Raw genomic sequence first — 26,005 nt, forward strand, 5'->3', positions numbered from 1 at the left:
TGTGTGTGTGTGTGTGTGTGTGTGTGTGTGTGCGTAATGTAATCAGGGAATGATCTCATCAGAAAGAAATCAGAGCGACTCTGTTCCTGTGTAATAGAGTGCAAACGCTTCAAGGTCAAAGGTCACGGATCTATTTATATTAGATATATAGACATTTTGAATGCAGTACTTGAGTAAATATACTTAGTTACTCTCTAAATCTCTTCACCCGTCAGTCATGATAAATATCAATGATGTACTTTACATGACATTTTTGGTAATTGTATAGTTAGATTACAGGTGAGTCAAAGGAAAAGAGACCTGAGCTCTTTGAGTGACATCCCAGACGCTGCGGAGGCGACTCGGGACGCTCGGCCTGTCGGGCTGAAAATAAAAACCCAAATAAGAGTTGTTTATTCCACGTGAAGTCGTTCCTGGCGCCCGCGGTCGGCCTTCATCCCGCCGCTCGTTGGGCTCCAGATAAGCCGTCCGTTTGATGTCCGTATGATATCAGCTCACCTTGAACGTGACTTCCTGCTGCTGCTGTCACAGTGACTCTCAGGCTCAGTGTGTGTGCGCTCACAGTCGTGTTTGTTTTTTCGTTGTGTGTGTGTGTGTGTTGCCAAACTCCTCTGCACACAATCAGTTTTATTACATTAAAACTTCACAACAAAAACAACAAAAATACATATTTATGTCAGTCCAAATCCCGTAGGAGTGCTTTTAAACCGCCAATCACAGACCGGCGTTCGCATCGGTATCGCTTACTGGTTTTCGGTCCTGGCACCGTAATCTTACCCATGAGCCTTCATGTGGATACAGTCTTGCTTTATAAGATTAAAACATTTTTTACATATTATTATCAATAAAAATAATATTGTTTATTGATAGGTTTATTTTGCCGGTGACCCCTATGAACATACGATGACGTAGATAAAACACACGGACATGTTTTATATATCATAAGAATTAATTATTTTATTTATTTATAACTTCTACACCACTTTTAATGAGTTAAAATCACTTAAAATCTGCTCCTTATGTGTGACGCAGTAATAAAGCTTGTGAAAAATAATAATAAAAACAATAACATCCCACTGGCAATCAACACACACACACACACAACAACCCCATCAAAGCAACAAAAAATTTTTTTTAAGAAAATCTATTTCAGTTTTATCTGACGAATCATTGAAAGTCTAAATCAACAAACACGGTGACACTTCGCGGCCGACCTCCCGTTCAGAGGGCGAGTGCCGGTCACCACCAACAGCCACCGCCACCGTAATCCAGCTGCGGTAGAATCTTAATGGGGAATTTATTGCTGGTGCTAATGTATGGAAACAGCTTCTGGGTGAACTTGTGTGTGAAGCTGTAAATGTGTGTGTTGGCGTCAGGATCGGAGAACGACAGATATCCTCTTTTCCAGTCCAGGAAGATTCGGATCCTCCGGAGCTTCTTCATCATCGTGAAGGTTACCGATTGGTTCGACGGGGCGAAGACTTTATATGTACCACTAGAGAACCCTATTCTCCACATTCTAGACCACGTGACCCCTTTCCTCTCCACGGACTCCTTTGCCACGCCCAGAAACCAGGTCGGACTGTCCCCGACCTCAACGTCCCAGCTGTGGATCCCCGAGTTAAACCCCTCAGAGCCCAGGACGGGGTACGTGGAATCAAACCTCTCGGGGTTTTCGGGAAGCTTCTGTGTTTTTCCGCGTCTCACACTGGTCAGGTCTTCAGACAGGATGAGGTCTGGATGAGCAGTGTTTGGGTCCAGAACCACAGGAGTGTAGGAGACCAGGTCCTTCATCTTGTCCCAGATGTTGAAGGTCAGGTTGCCCAGGTGTTTGGCCTCGTCTATCAGAGCTCCTGAGAGCAGCTGTGGATCCTCCAGCAGGGGGCGCTGCTGGACTCTTTCCACTGCAGCCTTGTAGTTGTTGAGGAACGAGACGTCTTCAGCTCTCAGCTCGTCCTCTGTGGCTCTGACTGTGTCTGAAAGAGCTGCTATCCCTCTGCTCAGAGCCTCCATCTTCTCCTTCATCACCCCACTCTTCTGCTCCTCTTCCTTCCTCAGAGCAGAGATCCTGGCCTCCTCTTCCTCCTCTAGAAACTGGTGAAGCTTCTTAAACTGATCCTGAATCTTCCTCTCTGTGCATTGGACCTGGACCTTCATGTGTTCTGCTGTTTTATCACAGTTTCCTTTGACTTGTTCAAACACCTTCAATTTCTCCTTTAAGGGCTTCAGGGATTTCTGGAGCTCCTTTTTGAGATCTTGTGCAACTTCATTGATGGGTTTGAAACTATGGTCCGTATGTCTCCTTGAATCTCTGCAGACGACACACACCGGCTGCTGATGGTCCAGACAGAAGAGTTTGAGTTTCTCAGAGTGCAGACTGCAGAGAGTCTCTGGAGCTCTCTGGTCTCTCTGCAGTAAGAAGGACTCACACAGGTTCTTTATCACCAAACTAACAGGCGGTTCACTCCTTGAGGATCTTCTGTTACAAACTGGACACTCCTGAGTTAGTTTCTCTCTCCACCATCTCTTCAGACAGTCTTTACAGAAGCTGTGGCTACAGGACAGGACAACCGGATCCTTGAAGACGTCCTGGCAGATGGAGCAGGAGAGATCCTCTGATCTGGAAGCCATTGTGTTTGTCGAACGCTGAAAACCAAAGCAGACGCACAGCAGACTGTAAATCAGGCTCCATCCACCCGACTACATTTCCATTTTTAAAAAGGTATATCTTTTGCTTCGTCCACACTACTCAGGAGTTTAAAACGCTACCGACACCGAGTTAGTTTGAAAACGTTGGGTTTACCTCGTAGAAACATACACCTTTGAAGACGATGACGTTGGCTACTCGATCGGGTTCCAGCAGGAACGACGAGTCCTTCCTGGATTCGTCACGCTGGACGCAGCATTGATTATCGATCAGGTTAATTGAACATGGATAACTGATTACAGGCGTTGCTTACCTTGTAGTCTGTACTGGCTGTTTACTGCTGTGCTGTTAAATTCAGTGTTTTATGATTCTACTATACGGCCCGACATGAAGCAGGAAGCAACACGTCTGAAGTTAGTTTGCGGGCGAAGGACACAAAACGTAGGACTTTCCGTTTCTCATCAAAGCTTAAATATGTTGCGAAGTTCACAAAGAAACTGTAAACGAACAAAAGCATAAATGCGAATGGAACATCAGACAACAACGAAACGAGTGAGACACGTGTGACGGGCGAATTTATTGACCCATAATCTAGTAAAACTTTGATTTGTAAGTGTTCAGTTTAAAGTACATTAAGAGAGAGAGAGGGGGGAGAGAGAGAGAGAGAGAGAGAGAGAAGGGGGTAGAGATGGACAGACGGAGGTGGTGAAGTTCATGACAGTAAAGTTTAATTCATAATTTAACCAATAACATGACAAGAAACAAGAGGAAGGTAGTGGAGATGAAACGGGAGGACATAAGGAGAGATTGAAGTAAACATTAAAATAAAACAAGAATAGGAAAAAGGGAGACAAAACGAGGAGGAGAGAGAGATAAAAAACCCTTTGATTATATAGAAGAAGGTTATGAAGAAAGATCTTAGGTATCAAAGCACGACCTTCTATTATTAAAGAGAACGATAACAGTCTGTTGAATTTTCTGTAACCATAAGCAACCAATCTCCTCCCTTACATCCTCACCTGGAAAGTGAAACTTTTTTTTTTGGTGGTAAACTCACATTCAGAGTGTGAAGGCAGCAGTTTTCCAGCTCAGCCTCCTGCACCTGTCGGCTCTCAGTGGACGATGTGAGTGAAGGTGTCTCTCTCTCTCTTGATTCCACAGAAACACACCTTGTGTTCCCCGGTGTGTCTTCAGGTGAGTCATGCGAGGGGTGGAGCTTCATCCAAAGGGTTTATTACTGTGAAAGGCCAGAGGTTCATCATTCTCACAAGATGAATAGCTCCACGATGGGGGCGGGGCCTAAGATTATCGCCATACCATGTAATCACAGCCTACCTGTGACGTAGTCCGCTCTTCACCAGAGACTACAAAGCAAATGCAATACTTCACCTCCACTGTCTTTGTCCAGGTGAACAGCTGCTCCGGTTCTGTGTGTTTGTTCTGCAAACATGGAACTGCTCAGATTGCCCCGGATCAATCAGTCTCTTAGATATCTGTTAACCAGCTGGCGGCTTCAGGCCAGAGTTCACTGTGTGTCTCACCTGAGGGCGAGACTTCCTGTAAGGTGTAGACACTCCAGTTTAATTGAGTTGAACTCGGATGATGCTGAAGGGAAGTCATGCAGTGGAACCGGTCCTGTTGGGAGTTCGTCATTCTGTTTACTGAAGGAACCGCCCACTGTTCTGTATGGAGTCAAAATCATTAAAAGAATCATTAAAAAAACATCACAGCAGGTTCAGTCAGTTATGGAGGCTTTACGTTCTCAAAACTAAAGAAATTATACAGAATGGAAAACAATCAAGCACAATAAAAGAACTTTATCAAATATAAAAGACGTCCTTACTCCAACTGCATTATTTGCTTTATTATGGTTCTTATGGTTGATCTATTTCACTTAAACAATAATTTATTACATGTAACACTAGCTATACATGGTGTATGTTAGGCTAACGTTCACTAGCTATACATGGTGTATGTTAGGCTAATGTTCGCTAGCTATACATGGTGTATGTTAGGCTAACGTTCGCTAGCTATACATGGTGTATGTTAGGCTAACGCTCGCTAGCTATACATGGTGTATGTTAGGCTAACGTTCGCTAGCTATACATGGTGTATGTTAGGCTAATGTTCACTAGCTATACATGGTGTATGTTAGGCTAATGTTCACTAGCTATACATGGTGTATGTTAGGCTAATGTTCGCTAGCTATACATGGTGTATGTTAGGCTAACATTCGCTAGCTATACATGGTGTATGTTAGGCTAACGCTCGCTAGCTATACATGGTGTATGTTAGGCTAACGTTCGCTAGCTATACATGGTGTATGTTAGGCTAACGTTCGCTAGCTATACATGGTGTATGTTAGGCTAACATTCGCTAGCTATACATGGTGTATGTTAGGCTAACGTTCGCTAGCTATACATGGTGTCTGTTAGGCTAACGTTCGCTAGCTATACATGGTGTATGTTAGGCTAACATTCGCTAGCTATACATGGTGTATGTTAGGCTAACGTTCGCTAGCTATACATGGTCTCTCTCAATCACACCTTGTATTCTCCGGTGTGCCTTCAGGTGAGTCATGCGAGGGGTGGAGCTTCATCCAAAGGGTTTATTACTGTGAAAGGCCAGAGGTTCATCATTCTCACAAGATGAATAGCTCCACGATGGGGGCGGGGCCTAAGATTATCGCCATACCATGTAATCACAGCCTACCTGTGACGTAGTCCGCTCTTCACCAGAGACTACAAAGCAAATGCAATACTTCACCTCCACTGTCTTTGTCCAGGTGAACAGCTGCTCCGGTTCTGTGTGTTTGTTCTGCAAACATGGAACTGCTCAGATTGCCCGGATCAATCAGTCTCTTAGATATCTGTTAACCAGCTGGCGGCTTCAGGCCAGAGTTCACTGTGTGTCTCACCTGAGGGCGAGACTTCCTGTAAGGTGTAGACACTCCAGTTTAATTGAGTTGAACTTCAAGTCATGCAGTGGAACCGGTTCTGTTGGTAGTTCACGTCATTCTGTTCACTGATGGTGCTCGGCCCCTTCTCCCATTTTTGCCAAACAACAGTTCAAAGAGAAAATACGTGTGGCGGCCTGGGGAACCTCCCACACTGCAAACAACAGAGTCAAGCCATTTATCCCAATTACGTTCATCTTCATTAATAAATTTACGCATCATGGACTTCAAAGTCTTATTCAGACGCTCCACCAGACCATCAGTCTGTGGGTGGTACACACTGCCGGTTCTCCTTCCTCGTCTGCAGTGTCGGACAACCTCACGTCGCCGGTGAGCACAGTACACACCGTATGACCCTGCCTGCCGTGAACGCACCCCCACAGCCTGCCCCATTAATTTGTTAAACCCCGGACAATCTGTACCCAAGATTAGAAGGTGCATAAGGCGGGAGCTAACCGCGACCTTCACGTTATGCTCCCCCCCGTGTCTAATTTACACTGACACTATGGGATAGTCGTGAACGTCCCCATGCACGCACCTAATTTCCACCCACAACGCCTCCACCAATGCCCCGGGCCAAACCAGGCTCTGGTGGATCATAGATTGCGTACAGCCCGAATTCTGACGTGTACCCCCCTAGATTCTCAACGGGACGCGGTACGTCTCTCCTGGACCGGGGGAGGTCGTTGGAGAGCCGACCACTTGAATCACCTGGCCCACTTCCATCAATGGACACTCCTTCCGGAAGTGCCCGGGCTGCCCGCACCTCCAACACTCCTTCCCTGATGTCTGAGAAACCCCCTGAAGATCGGGAAAGGTGGGGGTTCTGCCCGTGGTCAGTGGATCAGGGACCCGAGAGAGGGGTGCTGGCCACAGAGCCGCGCCAGGAGCTGCGGCGGTAGCCTCTTCTGTGGGGCGGGTGTCGGCCTGGCCGAAGCTGGCTTGGTACCGCAAGGTGGTCCTCTGCCAAGGTGACAGCAGACCCCGCCGCCCCCCCTACCCCGAGTCCCGGATTGCAGCCATCTGTCCGGGGCGACTATGGGTCTGTGGTTAGCAGGTCCATCTTTCAATCAGGGGGTTCGTGGTTCAATCCCCGCCCTAGGCGATGTGTCCTTGAGCAAGACACTTAACCCCAAATTGCTCCCCGTAGCTGTGTCTACGGTGTATGAATGTAAGATGTAAAGTGTCTTTGAGTACCTTAAAAAGCTCTATATAAATTAAATGGATTATTATTATTATTATCTAGTGGCGCAGTTTTTTAGCCGCTGGGCAAAAGCGAATGGACGGACCTCGGGCCCCAGCCTGGTCTCGCAGAACCTCAGCCGGTGGTACTCCGGATACAGGCCCAGTCAGTCTATGATGGCTTTACCATCCAAGAAACTTATTTTCTGAACATTTGTATTTTTATTTTCAAACAATACAACTCGTGTTAGACTAGTAATATAATATAGCTAAAAATACATATTTAAATGTTCAATACATATACATATCTCCTTTTTCAATTCATCCTTTATTAGTTTACAGTTAAAGTTGTTTAAAAGAAGATTTAAAAACAAAACAATTACAGCAGGTTACAGATTTAAAAAGGCTATGAAATACATTATGAAGGTTTTAGATGTTCATACTAGACTAAATCATGCCCACTGCCTCAACAACACAGATCATTATAAACTATAACCAAAGACAACGGCATTATTTGTGTATTTATGTTGATCAAATGTGACTGAACTGATCTTGAATGATGATCATTTATTCAACGTTTATATTTTGATCTTTTGATTCCGAGTGACAAAAATAAAATCCCTTCTCATCTTTACAGCTGTCCCATGTTTGTTGTCCGTCTATTTCGGTTCTCCTGATCGACTATTCATTTTGGGTCAACCACGATACAATTACTTCATATTAAAAAACAACGGAGCATCTTTTAAAGACCTTGATGTCTCAAATTGTAGAATCTGTCGTGATCATCATCATCATCGTCATAATCGTCATCATCTTCATCAGCATCGTCTTCACCAGCATCATCATCAACGTTAACTTTATCATCCTCCTCCTTCTTTGGTAAAATCTTAATTGGGAATCCATCATGATTGGTGAAGTATGGAAACATCCTCTCAGTAAAAGTATGTGTGAAGGTGTATATGTGTGTGTTGGTGTCAGCATCGGAGAAAGACAGTTTTCCACTTGTCCAGCACAGTTTAACTCTGATCCTCTCTGGGTTCTTCTTAAATCCGAGAATGATTGATTGGATTGATGGAGAGAAGGCTTATATTTACCATTAGAGAATCCTATGCTCCATATTCCAGACCGTACTCTCCCTTTCCTCTCCACAGACTCGTTTGCCACACCCAGAAACCAGGATTTATTGTCTCGAACCTCAACGTCCCAGCTGTGAGTCCCCGAGTTAAACCCCTCGGAGCCCAGAACACAGAGACAGGAATCAATCCTCTCTTGGTTTTCAGGAAGCTTTTGTCTCTGTCCTCCTCTCACACTGGTCAGGTCTTCAGACAGGAGGAGTCCTGGATGAGAAGTGTTTGGGTCCAGAACCACAGGAGTGTAGGAGACCAGGTCCTTTATCTTGCTCCAGATGTTGAAGGTCAGGTTGCCCAGGTGTTTAGCCTCGTCTATCAGAGCTCCTGAGAGCAGCTGTGGATCCTCCAGCAGGGGGCGCTGCTGGACTCTTTCCACTGCAGCCTTGTAGTTGTTGAGGAACAAGACGTCTTCAGCTCTCAGCTCGTCCTCTGTGGCTCTGACTGTGTCTGAAAGAGCTGCTATCCCTCTGCTCAGAGCCTCCATCTTCTCCTTCATCACCCCACTCTTCTGCTCCTCTTCCTCCCACAGTGCAACCATCCTGACCACCTCTTCCTCCTCTAGAAACTGGTGAAGCTTCTTAAACTGATCCTGAATCTGTCTCTCTGCTCGTCGGGCCTGGACCTTCATGTGTTCTGCTGTTTGATCACAGTTTCCTTTGACTTGTTCAAACACCTTCAGTTTCTCCTTTAAGGGCTTCAGGGATTTCTGGAGCTCCTTTTTGAGATTTTGTGCAACTTCATTGATGGGTTTGAACCTGTGGTTGGTGTGTCTCCCTGAATCTCTGCAGACAAGACACACCGGCTGCTGATGGTCCAGACAGAAGAGTTTGAGTTTCTCAGAGTGCAGACTGCAGAAAAACCCTGAAGCCCTCTGGTCTCTCTCTAGTAAAAAAGACTCACACAGGTTCTTTAAAACCAGGTTACAAGTTGGTCGACTCCTTGATCTTCTCCTACAAACTGGACACTCCTGTATTTGTTTCCCTCTCCACCATCTCTTCAGACAGTCTTTACAGAAGCTGTGGCTACAGGACAGGACAACCGGATCCTTGAAGACGTCACAGCAGACGGAGCACGAGAGTTCTCCGTATCCCGTCGCCGTCCCCGTCGACTCCAGTTCCCCGTGTCCCGTCGCCGTCCCCGCCGACTCCAGTTCCCCGTGTCCCGTCGCCGTCCCCGTCGACTCCAGTTCCCCGTGTCCCGTCGCCGTCCCCGTCGACTCCAGTTCCCCGTGTCCCGTCGTCGACTCCAGTTCTCCGTGTCCCGTCGCCGTCCCCGGCCGACTCCAGTTCCCCGTATCCCGTCGCCGTCCCCGGCCGACTCCAGTTCCCCGTGTCCCGTCGCCGTCCCCGGCCGACTCCAGTTCCCTGTATCCTGTCGCCGTCCCCGGCCGACTCCAGTTCCCTGTATCCCGTCGCCGTCCCCGGCCGACTCCAGTTCCCCGTGTCCCGTCGCCGACTCCAGTTCCCCGTGTCCCGTCGCCGACTCCAGTTCCCCGTGTCCCGTCGTCGACTCCAGTTCTCCGTGTCCCGTCGCCGTCCCCGTCGACTCCAGTTCCCTGTGTCCCGTCGCCGTCCCCGGCCGACTACAACTCCCCGTGTCCCGTCGTCGACTCCAGTTCTCCGTATCCCGTCGCCGCCCCGTCGACTCCAGTTCTCCGTGTCCCGTCGCCGCCCCCGTCGACTCCAGTTCTCCGTGTCCCGTCGCCGTCCCCGTCGCCGTCCCCGGCCGACTACAACTCCCCGTGTCCCGTCGTCGACTCCAGCTCCTCGTGTCCCATCGCCGTACATTTATTTTAAATATAGATCATAATCCTGGTTCTATATGAGTTTGTAGAAGTAATTATTTGAGGTGTAGAAAAGCGGAGTTTTGATAAGAGTATCTTCTGGTTATAAAATCCTAAAGATAACTCTCCTTACCTGAGGGACGCCTCTCCGGTATGCTTGGAGGGGGAGGGGCGAGCAGACGGGTGTTTACGAGATGCCAATAAAGTTAATACGATCAAATAAACTTCTTTTCTCAACATTTGTATTTTTATTTTCAAACAATGCAGCTTGTGTAGACTCGTAATGTATGATACCTAAAACAATTACATATTTAAATGTTCCATACATATACATATCTCCTTCTTCAATTCATCCTTTATTGGTTTACAGTTAAAGTTGTTTAAAAGAAGATTAAAAACAAGCAGGTTACAGATTAAAAAGGCTATGAAATACATTATGAAGGTTTTAAATGTTCATAACAGACTAAAATCATGCGCACTGCCTCAACAACAAAAATCATTATAAACTATAACCACAGACAACGGTATTATGTGTACTTATGTTGATCAAATGTGACTGAAATGATGGTTAGTGAAACCAAGCCAAAAGATTAAACTGTTTAGGTTAACTTGCATGCAAATAAATAGTCCAAAAAAATTAAACTTCTGCATAATCTGCTTGTGAGACGAAACATTGGAAAACCTCCCTGAAATTAATACGGGGGTGGCCGCCAACTCATCCAGAACATCGTCACTTGTTTCCAGCTTGCATTGTTGTTTTATTGCTTTAATTCAAAAGTCTGAAACCTCTTTTTTCAGACGGCGTCATGAAAAAGGACATTCTTCTTCATTTATTCAACATTTTGATCTTCTGATTCAGAGTGACAGAGGAGCAGAGACTACTTTTGTTTCCCCAAATCAGCAAGGAAATAATATTCAGGTATCATTCCGGGTCAAATCCAATGAAAACGTTCTGGAAAGCACTTTTAAACAACGTCACTCATGCCGTTCACATGCTGGCGGCTGTGGCCACCAGGTGTCACCTGTCCAGCAGACGAGTCAAGTCTCGCAGAGCAATTCGGGGGTTCGGCCTCTTGCCCGAGGACACATGGACGTGGATTTGAGGAGCCCCGCGATGGAACGCTCTACGGGCGACCAGCTGCACCGCTGAGCCACACCCGCCACAGCTGCCTCTCCGGACGATCGTCATCGGGCACGACGCGCTCCGCGCATTTCCCACCGTCGCCTACTGCCTCTGTCGGGAATTCATCGCGACCGCTGAAGTATGGAAACACCTTCTCGGTGAAGGTGTGCGTGAAGGTGTGTATGTGTGTGTTGGTGTTAGGGTCAGAGAACGACAGTAGTCCTCGGTCCCAGTCCAGATTCACTCGGATCATCTGGAGCTTCTTCGGTTCCGATAGAACGATCGGTGGGGCCAAAGGGGCGAAGGCTTTATATTTACCATGAGAGAACCCTATTCTCCATATTCTAGACCACATACTTCCGTTCCTCTCAACAGGCTCTTTTGCCACACCCAGAAACCAAGATGCACTGTCTTTAACGCTCACATCCCAGCACTGAGTCCTTGAGACAAAACCAAGGATGGGTTTAAAGTTATTAGACCTCTCTTGGTTTTCAGGAAGCTTCTGTCTCTCTCCTCCTCTGACACTGGTCAGGTCTTCAGACAGGATGAGGTCTGGATGAGCAGAGTTTGGGTCCAGAACCACAGGACTGTCGGAGACCAGGTCCTTCATCTTGCTCCAGATGTTGAAGGTCAGGTTGCCCAGGTGTTTGGCCTCGTCTATCAGAGCTCCTGAGAGCAGCTGTGGATCCTCCAGCAGGGGGCGCTGCTGGACTCTTTCCACTGCAGCCTTGTAGTTGTTGAGGAACGAGACGTCTTCAGCTCTCAGCTCGTCCTCTGTGGCTCTGACTGTGTCTGAAAGAGCTGCTATCCCTCTGCTCAGAGCCTCCATCTTCTCCTTCATCACCCCACTCTTCTGCTCCTCTTCCTCCCTCAGAGCAGAGATCCTGGCCTCCTCTTCCTCCTCTAGAAACTGATGAAGCTTCTTAAACTGATCCTGAATCTGTCTCTCTGTGTGTTGGACCTGGACCTTCATGTGTTCTGCTGTTTGATCACAGTTTCCTTTGACTTGTTCAAACAGCTTCAGTTTCTCCTTTAAGGGCTTCAGGGATCTCTGGAGCTCCTCTTTGAGATCCTCTGCAGCTTCATCGATGGGTTTGAATCTGTGGTCGGTGTGTTTCTCTGAATCTCTGCAGACGACACACACCGGCTGCTGATGGTCCAGACAGAAGAGTTTGAGTTTCTCAGAGTGCAGACTGCAGAGAGTCTCTGGAGCTCTCTGGTCTCTCTGCAGTAAGAAGGACTCACACAGGTTCTTTATCACCAAACTAACAGGCGGTTCACTCCTTGAGGATCTTCTGTTACAAACTGGACACTCCTGAGTTAGTTTCTCTCTCCACCATCTCTTCAGACAGTCTTTACAGAAGCTGTGGCTACAGGACAGGACAACCGGATCCTTGAAGACGTCCTGGCAGATGGAGCAGGAGAGATCCTCTGATCTGGAAGCCATTGTGTTTGTAGAACGCTGAAAACCAAAGCAGACGCACAGCAGACTGTAAATCAGGCTCCATCCACCCGACTACATTTCCATTTAAAAGAAGCAGATCTTTTGCTTTGTGGCGTTTGAAAACGCTACCGACACCGAGTTAGTTTAAAAACGTTGGGTTTACCTCATAGAAACCTTTGAAGACGATGACGTTCGCAACTCGATCAGGTTTCAGCAGGAACGACGAGTCCTTCCCGGATTCGTCACGCTGGACGCAGCATTGATTATCGATCAGGTTAATCAAACATGGATAACTGATTACAGGCGTTGCCGACCTTGTGGTCTGTACTGGCTGTTTACTGCTGTGCAGTTAAATTCCGTGTTTTATGATTCTACTGCGGCCCGACATGAAGCAGGAAGCAACACGTCTGAAGTTACAGTTTGAGAGAGAGAGAGACAACCAGACAGACAGACAGAGGTGGTGAAGTTTATTACATTAAAGTTTAAATTATAATTTAACGAATAACGTGACAAGAAACAAGGAGAGGAGGGGAGTGGAAACAAGAAGATTGAAATAAACATTAAAATAAAACAAAAATAGGAAAAAGGGAGACAAAATGAGGAAGGTGGGTTTTGGTGGTAAACTCACATTCGGAGTGTGAAGTCAGCAGTTTTCCAGCTCGGCCTCCTGCACCTCTATGGACGACGATAGTGAAGGTGTGTCTTTCTCTCTTGATTCCACAGAAACACACCTTGTGTTCCCCGGTGTGGCTCAGGTGAGTCATGCGAGGGGTGGAGCTTCATCAAAAGGGTTAATTACTGTGATAAGCCAGATCTTTCTCACAAGAAGAGTTGCTCCACGATGAGGGCGAGGACTAAGATTAGCCCCGTACCACGTAATCACAGCCTACCTGGGACGTCTGCTCTTCACCAGAGACTACAAAGCAAAGGCAATACTTCACCTCCACTGTCTTTGTCCAGGTGAATTCAATTCAGTTTATTTTCTATAGCCCAAAATCACAAATTACAAATTTGCCTCAGAGGGCTTTACAATCTGTACACATACGACATCCCTGTCGGACCTCACATCGGATCAGGAAAAACTCCCCATAAAGACAAGAGACAAGATGTGCCTGATTTTTTAAATGTTGCGTAGATGATAAAATGCAGTCCTTGAGATTTGCTTCACGTGGGAGTTAAAGGACAAGTACCGGTCAAAGATAACGCCCAGATTCTTTACAGTGATGCTGGATGCCAGGGCAATGCCATCTACAGAAACCACACCACCAGATAATTGATCTCTGAGGTGTTCAGGGCCCAGTAAAATAACTTCCATTTTGTAAAATCAGGAAGTTGCAGACTCCAGTTCCCCGTGTCCCGTCGCCGTCCCCGGCCGACTCCAGTTCCCCGTATCCCGTCGCCGTCCACGGCCGACTCCAGTTCCCCGTGTCCCGTCGCCGTCCCCGGCCGACTCCAGTTCCCCGTGTCCCGTCGCCGTCCCCGGCCGACTCCAGTTCCCGTGTCCCGTCGCCGACTCCAGTTCTCCGTATCCCGTCGCCGCCCCCGTCGACTCCAGTTCTCCGTGTCCCGTCGCCGTCGCCGTCCCCGTCGCCGTCCCCGGCCGACTACAACCCCGTGTCCCGTCGTCGACTCCAGTTCCCCGTATCCCGTCGCCGCCCCGTCGACTCCAGTTCTCCGTGTCCCGTCGCCGCCCCCGTCGACTCCAGTTCTCCGTGTCCCGTCGCCGTCCCCGTCGCCGTCCCCGGCCGACTACAACTCCCCGTGTCCCGTCGTCGACTCCAGCTCCTCGTGTCCCATCGCCGTACATTTGTATTTTAAATATAGATCATAATCCTGGTTCTATATGAGTTTGTAGAAGTAATTATTTGATGGTGTAGAAAAGCGGAGTTTTGATAAGAGTATCTTCTGGTTATAAAATCCTAAAGATAACTCTCCTTACCTGAGGGACGCCTCTCCGGTATGCTTGGAGGGGGAGGGGCGAGCAGACGGGTGTTTACGAGATGCCAATAAAGTTAATACGATCAAATAAACTTCTTTTCTCAACATTTGTATTTTTATTTTCAAACAATGCAGCTTGTGTAGACTCGTAATGTATGATACCTAAAACAATTACATATTTAAATGTTCCATACATATACATATCTCCTTCTTCAATTCATCCTTTATTGGTTTACAGTTAAAGTTGTTTAAAAGAAGATTAAAAACAAGCAGGTTACAGATTAAAAAGGCTATGAAATACATTATGAAGGTTTTAAATGTTCATAACAGACTAAAATCATGCGCACTGCCTCAACAACAAAAATCATTATAAACTATAACCACAGACAACGGTATTATGTGTACTTATGTTGATCAAATGTGACTGAAATGATGGTTAGTGAAACCAAGCCAAAAGATTAAACTGTTTAGGTTAACTTGCATGCAAATAAATAGTCCAACAAAATTAAACTTCTGCATAATCTGCTTGTGAGACGAAACATTGGAAAACCTCCCTGAAATTAATACGGGGGTGGCCGCCAACTCATCCAGAACATCGTCACTTGTTTCCAGCTTGCATTGTTGTTTTATTGCTTTAATTCAAAAGTCTGAAACCTCTTTTTTCAGACGGCGTCATGAAAAACGACATTCTTCTTCATTTATTCAACATTTTGATCTTCTGATTCAGAGTGACAGAGGAGCAGACACTACTTTAGTTTCCCCAAATCAGCAAGGAAATAATATTCAGGTATCATTCCGGGTCAAATCCAATGAAAACGTTCTGGAAAGCACTTTTAAACAACGTCACTCATGCCGTTCACATGCTGGCGGCTGTGGCCACCAGGTGTCACCTGTCCAGCAGACGAGTCAAGTCTCGCAGAGCAATTCGGGGGTTCGGCCTCTTGCCCGAGGACACATGGACGTGGATTTGAGGAGCCCCGCGATGGAACGCTCTACGGGCGACCAGCTGCACCGCTGAGCCACACCCGCCACAGCTGCCTCTCCGGACGATCGTCATCGGGCACGACGCGCTCCGCGCATTTCCCACCGTCGCCTACTGCCTCTGTCGGGAATTCATCGCGACCGCTGAAGTATGGAAACACCTTCTTGGTGAAGGTGTGCGTGAAGGTGTGTATGTGTGTGTTGGTGTTAGGGTCAGAGAACGACAGTAGTCCTCGGTCCCAGTCCAGATTCACTCGGATCATCTGGAGCTTCTTCGGTTCCGATAGAACGATCGGTGGGGCCAACGGGGCGAAGGCTTTATATTTACCATGAGAGAACCCTATTCTCCATATTCTAGACCACATACTTCCGTTCCTCTCAACAGGCTCTTTTGCCACACCCAGAAACCAAGATGCACTGTCTTTAACGCTCACATCCCAGCACTGAGTCCTTGAGACAAAACCAAGGATGGGTTTAAAGTTATTAGACCTCTCTTGGTTTTCAGGAAGCTTCTGTCTCTCTCCTCCTCTGACACTGGTCAGGTCTTCAGACAGGATGAGGTCTGGATGAGCAGAGTTTGGGTCCAGAACCACAGGACTGTCGGAGACCAGGTCCTTCATCTTGCTCCAGATGTTGAAGGTCAGGTTGCCCAGGTGTTTAGCCTCGTCTATCAGAGCTCCTGAGAGCAGCTGTGGATCCTCCAGCAGGGGGCGCTGCTGGACTCTTTCCACTGCAGCCTTGTAGTTGTTGAGGAACGAGACGTCTTCAGCTCTCAGCTCGTCCTCTGTGGCTCTGACTGTGTCTGAAAGAGCTGCTATCCCTCTGCTCAGAGCCTCCATCTTCTCCTTCATCACCCCACTCTTCTGCTCCTCTTCCTCCCTCAGAGCAGAGATCCTGGCCTCCTCTTCCTCCTCTAGAAACTGATGAAGCTTCTTAAACTGATCCTGAATCTGTCTCTCTGTGTGTTGGACCTGGACCTTCATGTGTTCTGCTGTTTGATCACAGTTTCCTTTGACTTGTTCAAACAGCTTCAGTTTCTCCTTTAAGGGCTTCAGGGATCTCTGGAGCTCCTCTTTGAGATCCTCTGCAGCTTCATCGATGGGTTTGAATCTGTGGTCGGTGTGTTTCTCTGAATCTCTGCAGACGACACACCGGCTGCTGATGGTCCAGACAGAAGAGTTTGAGTTTCTCAGAGTGCAGACTGCAGAGAGTCTCTGGAGCTCTCTGGTCTCTCTGCAGTAAGAAGGACTCACACAGGTTCTTTATCACCAAACTAACAGGCGGTTCACTCCTTGAGGATCTTCTGTTACAAACTGGACACTCCTGAGTTAGTTTATCTCTCCACCATCTCTTCAGACAGTCTTTACAGAAGCTGTGGCTACAGGACAGGACAACCGGATCCTTGAAGACGTCCTGGCAGATGGAGCAGGAGAGATCCTCTGATCTGGAAGCCATTGTGTTTGTAGAACGCTGAAAACCAAAGCAGACGCACAGCAGACTGTAAATCAGGCTCCATCCACCCGACTACATTTCCATTTAAAAGAAGCAGATCTTTTGCTTTGTGGCGTTTGAAAACGCTACCGACACCGAGTTAGTTTAAAAACGTTGGGTTTACCTCATAGAAACCTTTGAAGACGATGACGTTCGCAACTCGATCAGGTTTCAGCAGGAACGACGAGTCCTTCCCGGATTCGTCACGCTGGACGCAGCATTGATTATCGATCAGGTTAATCAAACATGGATAACTGATTACAGGCGTTGCCGACCTTGTGGTCTGTACTGGCTGTTTACTGCTGTGCAGTTAAATTCCGTGTTTTATGATTCTACTGCGGCCCGACATGAAGCAGGAAGCAACACGTCTGAAGTTACAGTTTGAGAGAGAGAGAGACAACCAGACAGACAGACAGAGGTGGTGAAGTTTATTACATTAAAGTTTAAATTATAATTTAACGAATAACGTGACAAGAAACAAGGAGAGGAGGGGAGTGGAAACAAGAAGATTGAAATAAACATTAAAATAAAACAAAAATAGGAAAAAGGGAGACAAAATGAGGAAGGTGGGTTTTGGTGGTAAACTCACATTCGGAGTGTGAAGTCAGCAGTTTTCCAGCTCGGCCTCCTGCACCTCTATGGACGACGATAGTGAAGGTGTGTCTTTCTCTCTTGATTCCACAGAAACACACCTTGTGTTCCCCGGTGTGGCTCAGGTGAGTCATGCGAGGGGTGGAGTTTCATCAAAAGGGTTAATTACTGTGATAAGCCAGATCTTTCTCACAAGAAGAGTTGCTCCACGATGAGGGCGAGGACTAAGATTAGCCCCGTACCACGTAATCACAGCCTACCTGGGACGTCTGCTCTTCACCAGAGACTACAAAGCAAAGGCAATACTTCACCTCCACTGTCTTTGTCCAGGTGAATTCAATTCAGTTTATTTTCTATAGCCCAAAATCACAAATTACAAATTTGCCTCAGAGGGCTTTACAATCTGTACACATACGACATCCCTGTCGGACCTCACATCGGATCAGGAAAAACTCCCCATAAAGACAAGAGACAAGATGTGCCTGATTTTTTAAATGTTGCGTAGATGATAAAATGCAGTCCTTGAGATTTGCTTCACGTGGGAGTTAAAGGACAAGTACCGGTCAAAGATAATGCCCAGATTCTTTACAGTGATGCTGGATGCCAGGGCAATGCCATTTACAGAAACCTCACCACCAGATAATTGATCTCTGAGGTGTTCAGGGCCCAGTAAAATAACTTCCGTTTTGTCTGATTTTAACATCAGGAAGTTGCAGACTCCAGTTCCCCGTGTCCCGTCGCCGTCCCCGGCCGACTCCAGTTCCCCGTGTCCCGTCGCCGTCCCCGGCCGACTCCAGTTCCCCGTATCCCGTCGCCGTCCCCGGCCGACTCCAGTTCCCCGTGTCCCGTCGCCGTCCCCGGCCGACTCCAGTTCCCTGTATCCCGTCGCCGTCCCCGGCCGACTCCAGTTCCCTGTATCCCGTCGCCGTCCCCGGCCGACTCCAGTTCCCCGTGTCCCGTCGCCGACTCCAGTTCCCCGTGTCCCGTCGCCGACTCCAGTTCCCCGTGTCCCGTCGTCGACTCCAGTTCCCCGTGTCCCGTCGCCGTCCCCGTCGACTCCAGTTCCCTGTGTCCCGTCGCCGTCCCCGGCCGACTACAACTCCCCGTGTCCCGTCGTCGACTCCAGTTCCCCGTGTCCCGTCGCCGTCCCCGTCGACTCCAGTTCTCCGTGTCCCGTCGCCGCCCCCGTCGACTCCAGTTCTCCGTGTCCCGTCGCCGTCCCCGTCGCCGTCCCCGGCCGACTACAACTCCCCGTGTCCCGTCGTCGACTCCAGCTCCTCGTGTCCCATCGCCGTACATTTGTATTTTAAATATAGATCATAATCCTGGTTCTATATGAGTTTGTAGAAGTAATTATTTGATGGTGTAGAAAAGCGGAGTTTTGATAGAGTATCTTCTGGTTATAAAATCCTAAAGATAACTCTCCTTTACCTGAGGGACGCCTCTCCGGTATGCTTGGAGGGGGAGGGGCGAGCAGACGGGTGTTTACGAGATGCCAATAAAGTTAATACGATCAAATAAACTTCTTTTCTCAACATTTGTATTTTTATTTTCAAACAATGCAGCTTGTGTAGACTCGTAATGTATGATACCTAAAACAATTACATATTTAAATGTTCCATACATATACATATCTCCTTCTTTCAATTCATCCTTTATTGGTTTACAGTTAAGTTGTTTAAAAGAAGATTAAAACAAGCAGGTTACAGATTAAAAAGGCTATGAAATACATTATGAAGGTTTTTAAATGTTCATAACAGACTAAAATCATGCGCACTGCCTCAACAACAAAAATCATTATAAACTATAACCACAGAAAACGGTATTATGTGTACTTATGTTGATCAAATGTGACTGAAATGATGGTTAGTGAAACCAAGCCAAAAGATTAAACTGTTTAGGTTAACTTGCATGCAAATAAATAGTCCAAAAAAATTAAACTTCTGCATAATCTGCTTGTGAGACGAAACATTGGAAAACCTCCCTGAAATTAATACGGGGGTGGCCGCCAACTCATCCAGAACATCGTCACTTGTATTCCAGCTTGCATTGTTGTTTTATTGCTTTAATTCAAAAGTCTGAAACCTCTTTTTTCAGACGGCGTCATGAAAAAGGACATTCTTCTTTCATTTATTCAACATTTTGATCTTCTGATTCAGAGTGACAGAGGAGCAGAGACTACTTTTGTTTCCCCAAATCAGCAAGGAAATAATATTCAGGTATCATTCCGGGTCAAATCCAATGAAAACGTTCTGGAAAGCACTTTTAAACAACGTCACTCATGCCGTTCACATGCTGGCGGCTGTGGCCACCAGGTGTCACCTGTCCAGCAGACGAGTCAAGTCTCGCAGAGCAATTCGGGGGTTCGGCCTCTTGCCCGAGGACACATGGACGTGGATTTGAGGAGCCCCGCGATGGAACGCTCTACGGCGACCAGCTGCACCGCTGAGCCACACCCGCCACAGCTGCCTCTCCGGACGATCGTCATCGGGCACGACGCGCTCCGCGCATTTCCCACCGTCGCCTACTGCCTCTGTCGGGAATTCATCGCGACCGCTGAAGTATGGAAACACCTTCTCGGTGAAGGTGTGCGTGAAGGTGTGTATGTGTGTGTTGGTGTTAGGGTCAGAGAACGACAGTAGTCCTCGGTCCCAGTCCAGATTCACTCGGATCATCTGGAGCTTCTTCGGTTCCGATAGAACGATCGGTGGGGCAACGGGGCGAAGGCTTTATATTTACCATGAGAGAACCCTATTCTCCATATTCTAGACCACATACTTCCGTTCCTCTCAACAGGCTCTTTTGCCACACCCAGAAACCAAGATGCACTGTCTTAACGCTCACATCCAGCACTGAGTCCTTGAGACAAAACCAAGGATGGGTTTAAAGTATTAGACCTCTCTTGGTTTTCAGGAAGCTTCTGTCTCTCTCCTCCTCTGACACTGGTCAGGTCTTCAGACAGGATGAGGTCTGGATGAGCAGAGTTTGGGTCCAGAACCACAGGACTGTCGGAGACCAGGTCCTTCATCTTGCCTCCAGATGTTGAAGGTCAGGTTGCCCAGGTGTTTGGCCTCGTCTATCAGAGCTCCTGAGAGCAGCTGTGGATCCTCCAGCAGGGGGCGCCTGCTGACTCTTTCCACTGCAGCCTTGTAGTTGTTGAGGAACGAGACGTCTTCAGCTCTCAGCTCGTCCTCTGTGGCTCTGACTGTGTCTGAAAGAGCTGCTATCCCTCTGCTCAGAGCCTCCATCTTCTCCTTCATCACCCCACTCTTCTGCTCCTCTTCCTCCCTCAGAGCAGAGATCCTGGCCTCCTCTTCCTCCTCTAGAAAACTGATGAAGCTTCTTAAACTGATCCTGAATCTGTCTCTCTGTGTGTTGGACCTGGACCTTCATGTGTTCTGCTGTTTGATCACAGTTTCCTTTGACTTGTTCAAACAGCTTCAGTTTCTCCTTTAAGGGCTTCAGGGATCTCTGGAGCTCCTCTTTGAGATCCTCTGCAGCTTCATCGATGGGTTTGAATCTGTGGTCGGTGTGTTTCTCTGAATCTCTGCAGACGACACACACCGGCTGCTGATGGTCCAGACAGAAGAGTTTGAGTTTCTCAGAGTGCAGACTGCAGAGAGTCTCTGGAGCTCTCTGGTCTCTCTGCAGTAAGAAGGACTCACACAGGTTCTTTATCACCAAACTAACAGGCGGTTCACTCCTTGAGGATCTTCTGTTACAAACTGGACACTCCTGAGTTAGTTTCTCTCTCCACCATCTTCTTCAGACAGTCTTTACAGAAGCTGTGGCTACAGGACAGGACAACCGGATCCTTGAAGACGTCCTGGCAGATGGAGCAGGAGAGATCTCTGATCTGGAAGCCATTGTGTTTGTCGAACGCTGAAAACCAAGCAGACACACAGCAGACTGTAAAGTAGTTATGCTTCAGCCGAGAAGTCAACTGTTGCTGGCTGTAAATCTCTCTCTGTCTTTTCTACCCTCCCTCTTTCTCTCTCTCTCTCTCTCTCTCTCTCGATCACACCTTGTATTCTCCGGTGTGTGTCTTCAGGTGAGTCATGCGAGGGGTGGAGCTTCATCCAAAGGGTTAATTACTGTGAAAGGCCAGAGGTTCATCATTCTCATAAGATGAATAGCTTCACGATGGGGGCGGGCCTAAGATTATCGCCATACCATGTAATCACAGCCTACCTGTGACGTAGTACGCACTTCACCAGAGACTACAAAACAAAGGCAATACTTCACCTCCACTGTCTTTGTCCAGGTGAACAGCTGCTCCGGTTCTGTGTGTTTGTTCTGCAAACATGGAACTGCTCAGATTGCCCCGGATCAATCCGTCTCTTAGATATCCGTTAACCAGCTGGCGGCCTTCAGGCCAGAGTTCACTGTGTGTCTCACCTGAGGGGCTAGACTTCCTGTAAGGTGTAGACACTCCAGTTTAATTGAGTTGAACCTCGGATGATGCTGAAGGGAAGTCATGCAGTAGAACCGGTCCTGTTGGGAGTTCACGTCATTCTGTTTACTGAAGGAACCGCCCACTGTTCTGTATGGAGTCAAAATCATTAAAAGAATCATTAAAAAAAACATCACAGCAGGTTCAGTCAGTTATGGAGGCTTTACGTTCTCAAAACTAAAGAAATTATACAGAATGGAAAACAATCAAGCACAATAAAAGAACTTTATCAAATATAAAAGACGTCCTTACTCCAACTGCATTATTTGCTTTATTATGGTTCTTATGGTGATCTATTTCACTTAAACAATAATTTATTACATGTAAACACTAGCTATACATGGTGTATGTTAGGCTAACGTTCACTAGCTATACATGGTGTATGTTAGGCTAATGTTCGCTAGCTATACATGGTGTATGTTAGGCTAACGTTCGCTAGCTATACATGGTGTATGTTAGGCTAACGTTCGCTAGCTATACATGGTGTATGTTAGGCTAACGCTCGCTAGCTATACATGGTGTATGTTAGGCTAACGTTCGCTAGCTATACATGGTGTATGTTAGGCTAATGTTCACTAGCTATACATGGTGTATGTTAGGCTAATGTTCACTAGCTATACATGGTGTATGTTAGGCTAATGTTTGCTAGCTATACATGGTGTATGTTAGGCTAACATTCGCTAGCTATACATGGTGTATGTTAGGCTAACGCTCGCTAGCTATACATGGTGTATGTTAGGCTAACGTTCGCTAGCTATACATGGTGTATGTTAGGCTAACGTTCACTAGCTATACATGGTGTATGTTAGGCTAACGTTCGCTAGCTATACATGGTGTATGTTAGGCTAACGTTCGCTAGCTATACATGGTGTCTGTTAGGCTAACGTTCGCTAGCTATACATGGTGTATGTTAGGCTAACATTCGCTAGCTATACATGGTGTATGTTAGGCTAACGTTCGCTAGCTATACATGGTGTATGATATTTATAATGAACACAATATTATGCATGTTTACATCATCTAGTGCTCATGGGTACTTTATCACTGCTCATACTGTACTTCCCCCTTTGGGTAGAACCTTAATTGGATGTTCATTACTAGTCCAGAAGTATGGAAGCAGCTTCTCCGTGAAAGTCAGATTGCAGCCAATCACGAGCGAGTGATGCCCGACGGTGATGGAGGACTCAATGGGTGGTGGACAGCCCCCACACTGAGCTTGTAGTTGAGGATCCATCCGAGACCTCTGTAGTCGATGAGTCGGTCCACATCGAAGGCACTTAAACACACGCACACACACACACACAGTCACTGTGGTGTGGCCTTTGAAACATTGGACCAGCTAAACAACAGAATGTATATCTCCTACAGCATCTCTGGGTCAGTATGACTCAGTGTGTGTGTGTGTGTGTGTGAGAGAGAGAGAGAGAGAGAGTGTGTGAGTGTGTGTGTGTGTGTGTTTAAGTGCCTTAGATGTGGACCGACTCACCTGTTGCTAAATGTGTGTGTGTGTGTGTGTAAGTGCCTTAGATGTGGACCGACTCACCTGTTGCTAAATGTGTGTGTGCGTCTCTTTGCCCTTTTTCGGGGCATCAGTTGACTCACAACAACACAAAAGACCAGAAAGAGGAAGACGAGTGTTTGACATTAAATATGTTCAACTTTGACCTAAATCTGCTTTTACTCCAATAAATACAAAACATATCCGTCCTACTAATTCGAAAGCGTGGAAGCATCAAAACAGTTAATTAAATTAAATAATAAATACAAATAATTTGACAAATAAATGTATATATTTATAAATATATATAGTTCTTTGTCAATAAATTTGTATTTATTTAATTTATTGATTGCAACTGTTCTGATGCTTCCACGCTTTAGATTTTCTTTTTTGCATACAGAACAATATTTGACGTTCTGTGAAATTACTTGTTTTTATAAAAGTTTTTGACACAGTAAAATATGACTTTAGTGATAATTTAGACATTATACATTTATTTTTTGCCTTGAAATACTAAAAGAAATTGACATACAATGCTATTTTATTCATTAAATGTTTCAGCTGACTTTTGCCATGGCAACCGATTTAACACATTATACTTTTATTTTTACGAAACACTATCCTTTGACTTTTTATGACACATCTGAATTACTTCTTTGTATATTTTTCTCTTTAGACGTTCCTTTATTACATGGAGCTTCTGTCGCATTAAGAGTCTTTATTAAATCTTTGACCCTGAATAACTTTGTTTATCAGCAGCGGATTCATTTTATTTTGTTGACGGTCAAAGAAGGAAAAGTTCCTCCACGAATCACTAAATGTAAATATTCCATCTGTGTAGTGACAATAAATTACAAAGAAAAAACCACAGTACCACCAGAATCGAAGAATCAATTATTATTATCATCATCATCATCATCATCATCGATCCCACAGCGAACGTCAAAGATGAAGAACGAAACATTTCTACATTCGGGTGGTTCGTGTCGTCCAATCACGCGTCAGATCCTCCGACAGCAGGAAGTTCACTCCTCCTCCGTTTAAAGTTTTTCTACAAAAATATGACGAGTGACGACAATCGCGTCACATCTGATCAATAAATCAACAAAGATACAATCAGGATATGTATACTTTTTTTTTTTTTTTTTAATATATAGATTTTGATCTCTCCCAGGAATAGAAGCACTAATATATATACACACACACACACACACACACAAACTCACACACAAACTGCTGTGGGGTCCAATCGATCAATCAATCAATCAATCGATCGAATATCAGAAGGCAGCTTTTCTGTGTCAACAATATTAACGTTTGAATCAGCTGAAATCCGTAAATACACAGAAAAGTTTCTCTAGAGAAGAAACTAGGACAGTTGACCAGAGGCTGGACTGCATTTCCCAGAATGCAGCAGGGCCAGTACCAGGTCAATGTTGGCTTTTTTTCCTCCTTAAAAAAAAATATTCTTCTTTGCACGATCAGGTTCGTAAACTAAATGACAAATTCAAACTTTGGTTAAAATGTTCTAGTTTGAACTTTTCAAATGCAAATTTTAAAATATATTTAGATTTTGACGTAAATCTTTGGGCTTTTTATTAACTATTCCCTGATATTTTAAAGAAGACAATCGTCACATAAAAATAATGCTTAGCTGAAGTTCAGGTAAACGCCTCCTGGCGTCATTTAAAACGTTAACAGAGGTCACGACCTCGTGGCCCGGCTTCCCAGCATGCTCGGCGAGCAACTTTGAGAGGCAACGCGTATTTGATCCGAACTAATAATAATAATAATAATAATAATAATAATGCATTTAACTTTCAGAGAACGTCTTTTAGTTTATTCAACTTAGAGAAACTGTTAGAAAAAAAAAAACACCGCAATGAGCTCCACACCCGATCATCCAGCACTGGAGAAATTAAAAGGTGTACTGTGCCTTTAAATAAGAATCACAGCTCAGCAAATAAACGGATGTAAATATCTTTTACCAACTCGGAACAAGACCCAAAGTAGAACCAGCTACTGGGCCCGAACCCGGCCGTCGATTGGAAACACTTTCATTTGAATTCACAACATCCAGCTCAAAACTTTGGGAACGTGCAACGGAAATTTGTAAAGAAATGATTTCCAGGTTAAATCGATAATTAAAACGATGGATTGTTGCAGCGCGAAAAAAAACTAATTCAAGAGATTTATTATTATGACGCGTTTCTGTGCAAAGAGAGTTTTAGGTTCAAACTGGACCAATAAAAATCTATATTTATCTTTTTAAATAACAAGTCCTTAAATTTGTTTATTAAAGAATTGTGACAAATAAAGGCTACTGGAGGTTTTACAGGTCGCTGCCCTCTGACGGACAATGTTCGTAAATTAATTTAAATGCTCAAAAAAAATAAAGTACGTGGTCCGAATCCGTGGCTCCATTTAAAAATAAATGTTTATGCTTCAAAGCAAATATCGATCCGTCGTTATCGATAGAGTCACGTTCACGTCTTCTCGTTGGCGTTCCATCTGCTAAGACAACAGAGTTGCCTCTGAAAGTTGCCAAACTAAATTGCCGCCTGCTTCGTGAACCAGACGTTCGCAGTAACGCGTCTGATCCTCGGCGGCACCATTCGGCATCCCCAAAGCCTCCTCAGGTACGACAAACACTGACCCACAGCCAGCCGATCACAACACACACACACACACACACACACACACACACACACACACACACACACACACACACACACACACACACACACACACACCACACACACACACACACACACACACACACACACAC

At 46.0% G+C, this 26,005-nt stretch overlaps 4 protein-coding genes across 7 annotated transcripts; all 4 read right to left on the minus strand.

The window, feature by feature from the left end:
• Positions 1-980: 980 nt before the first annotated feature.
• Positions 981-12,506, minus strand: LOC117730411 (nuclear factor 7, ovary-like). 4 transcript variants are annotated; one of them, XM_034532109.1, is made up of 3 exons: positions 3,705-3,884; positions 2,804-2,893; positions 981-2,646 (listed from the first exon to the last, which is right to left on the minus strand). In XM_034532109.1, the coding sequence occupies exons 1-3, from the start codon at positions 3,867-3,869 to the stop codon at positions 1,240-1,242; spliced, it is 1,662 nt and encodes a 553-aa protein (XP_034388000.1). In that variant the 5' UTR covers positions 3,870-3,884; the 3' UTR covers positions 981-1,239. The 4 variants fall into 4 exon arrangements, with proteins under 4 accessions (XP_034388000.1, XP_034388002.1, XP_034388004.1 ...); XM_034532111.1 differs by having other exon boundaries at positions 3,667-3,793; XM_034532113.1 differs by lacking the exons at positions 2,804-2,893; positions 3,705-3,884 and adding an exon at positions 12,429-12,506.
• LOC117731122 (tripartite motif-containing protein 35-like) lies at positions 7,176-10,787 on the minus strand. The gene is given in 5 exon segments (XM_034533277.1): positions 7,176-7,868; positions 7,871-9,195; positions 9,294-9,644; positions 9,832-9,854; positions 10,776-10,787. Coding segments are annotated over 5 exon segments (2,052 nt in total). The 3' UTR covers positions 7,176-7,527.
• Positions 9,942-12,962, minus strand: LOC117730417 (nuclear factor 7, ovary-like). Its single transcript, XM_034532125.1, has 3 exons — positions 12,894-12,962; positions 12,429-12,512; positions 9,942-12,283 (listed from the first exon to the last, which is right to left on the minus strand). Exon 3 carries the CDS (start codon positions 12,266-12,268, stop codon positions 10,823-10,825), a length of 1,446 nt encoding a protein of 481 aa, XP_034388016.1. The 5' UTR covers positions 12,269-12,283; positions 12,429-12,512; positions 12,894-12,962; the 3' UTR covers positions 9,942-10,822.
• Positions 12,963-14,314: 1,352 nt separating this feature from the next.
• Positions 14,315-23,703, minus strand: LOC117731123. The gene is given in 9 exon segments (XM_034533278.1): positions 14,315-16,330; positions 16,332-16,654; positions 16,800-16,986; positions 19,589-19,982; positions 19,985-20,300; positions 20,302-20,595; positions 20,597-21,025; positions 21,027-21,117; positions 23,684-23,703. Coding segments are annotated over 9 exon segments (3,189 nt in total). The 3' UTR covers positions 14,315-15,195.
• Between the last annotated feature and the right edge of the window lie 2,302 nt (positions 23,704-26,005).

Source organism: Cyclopterus lumpus, chromosome 5 (genome assembly GCF_009769545.1).
Source record: "Cyclopterus lumpus isolate fCycLum1 chromosome 5, fCycLum1.pri, whole genome shotgun sequence".
Taxonomy (NCBI): domain Eukaryota; kingdom Metazoa; phylum Chordata; class Actinopteri; order Perciformes; family Cyclopteridae; genus Cyclopterus; species Cyclopterus lumpus.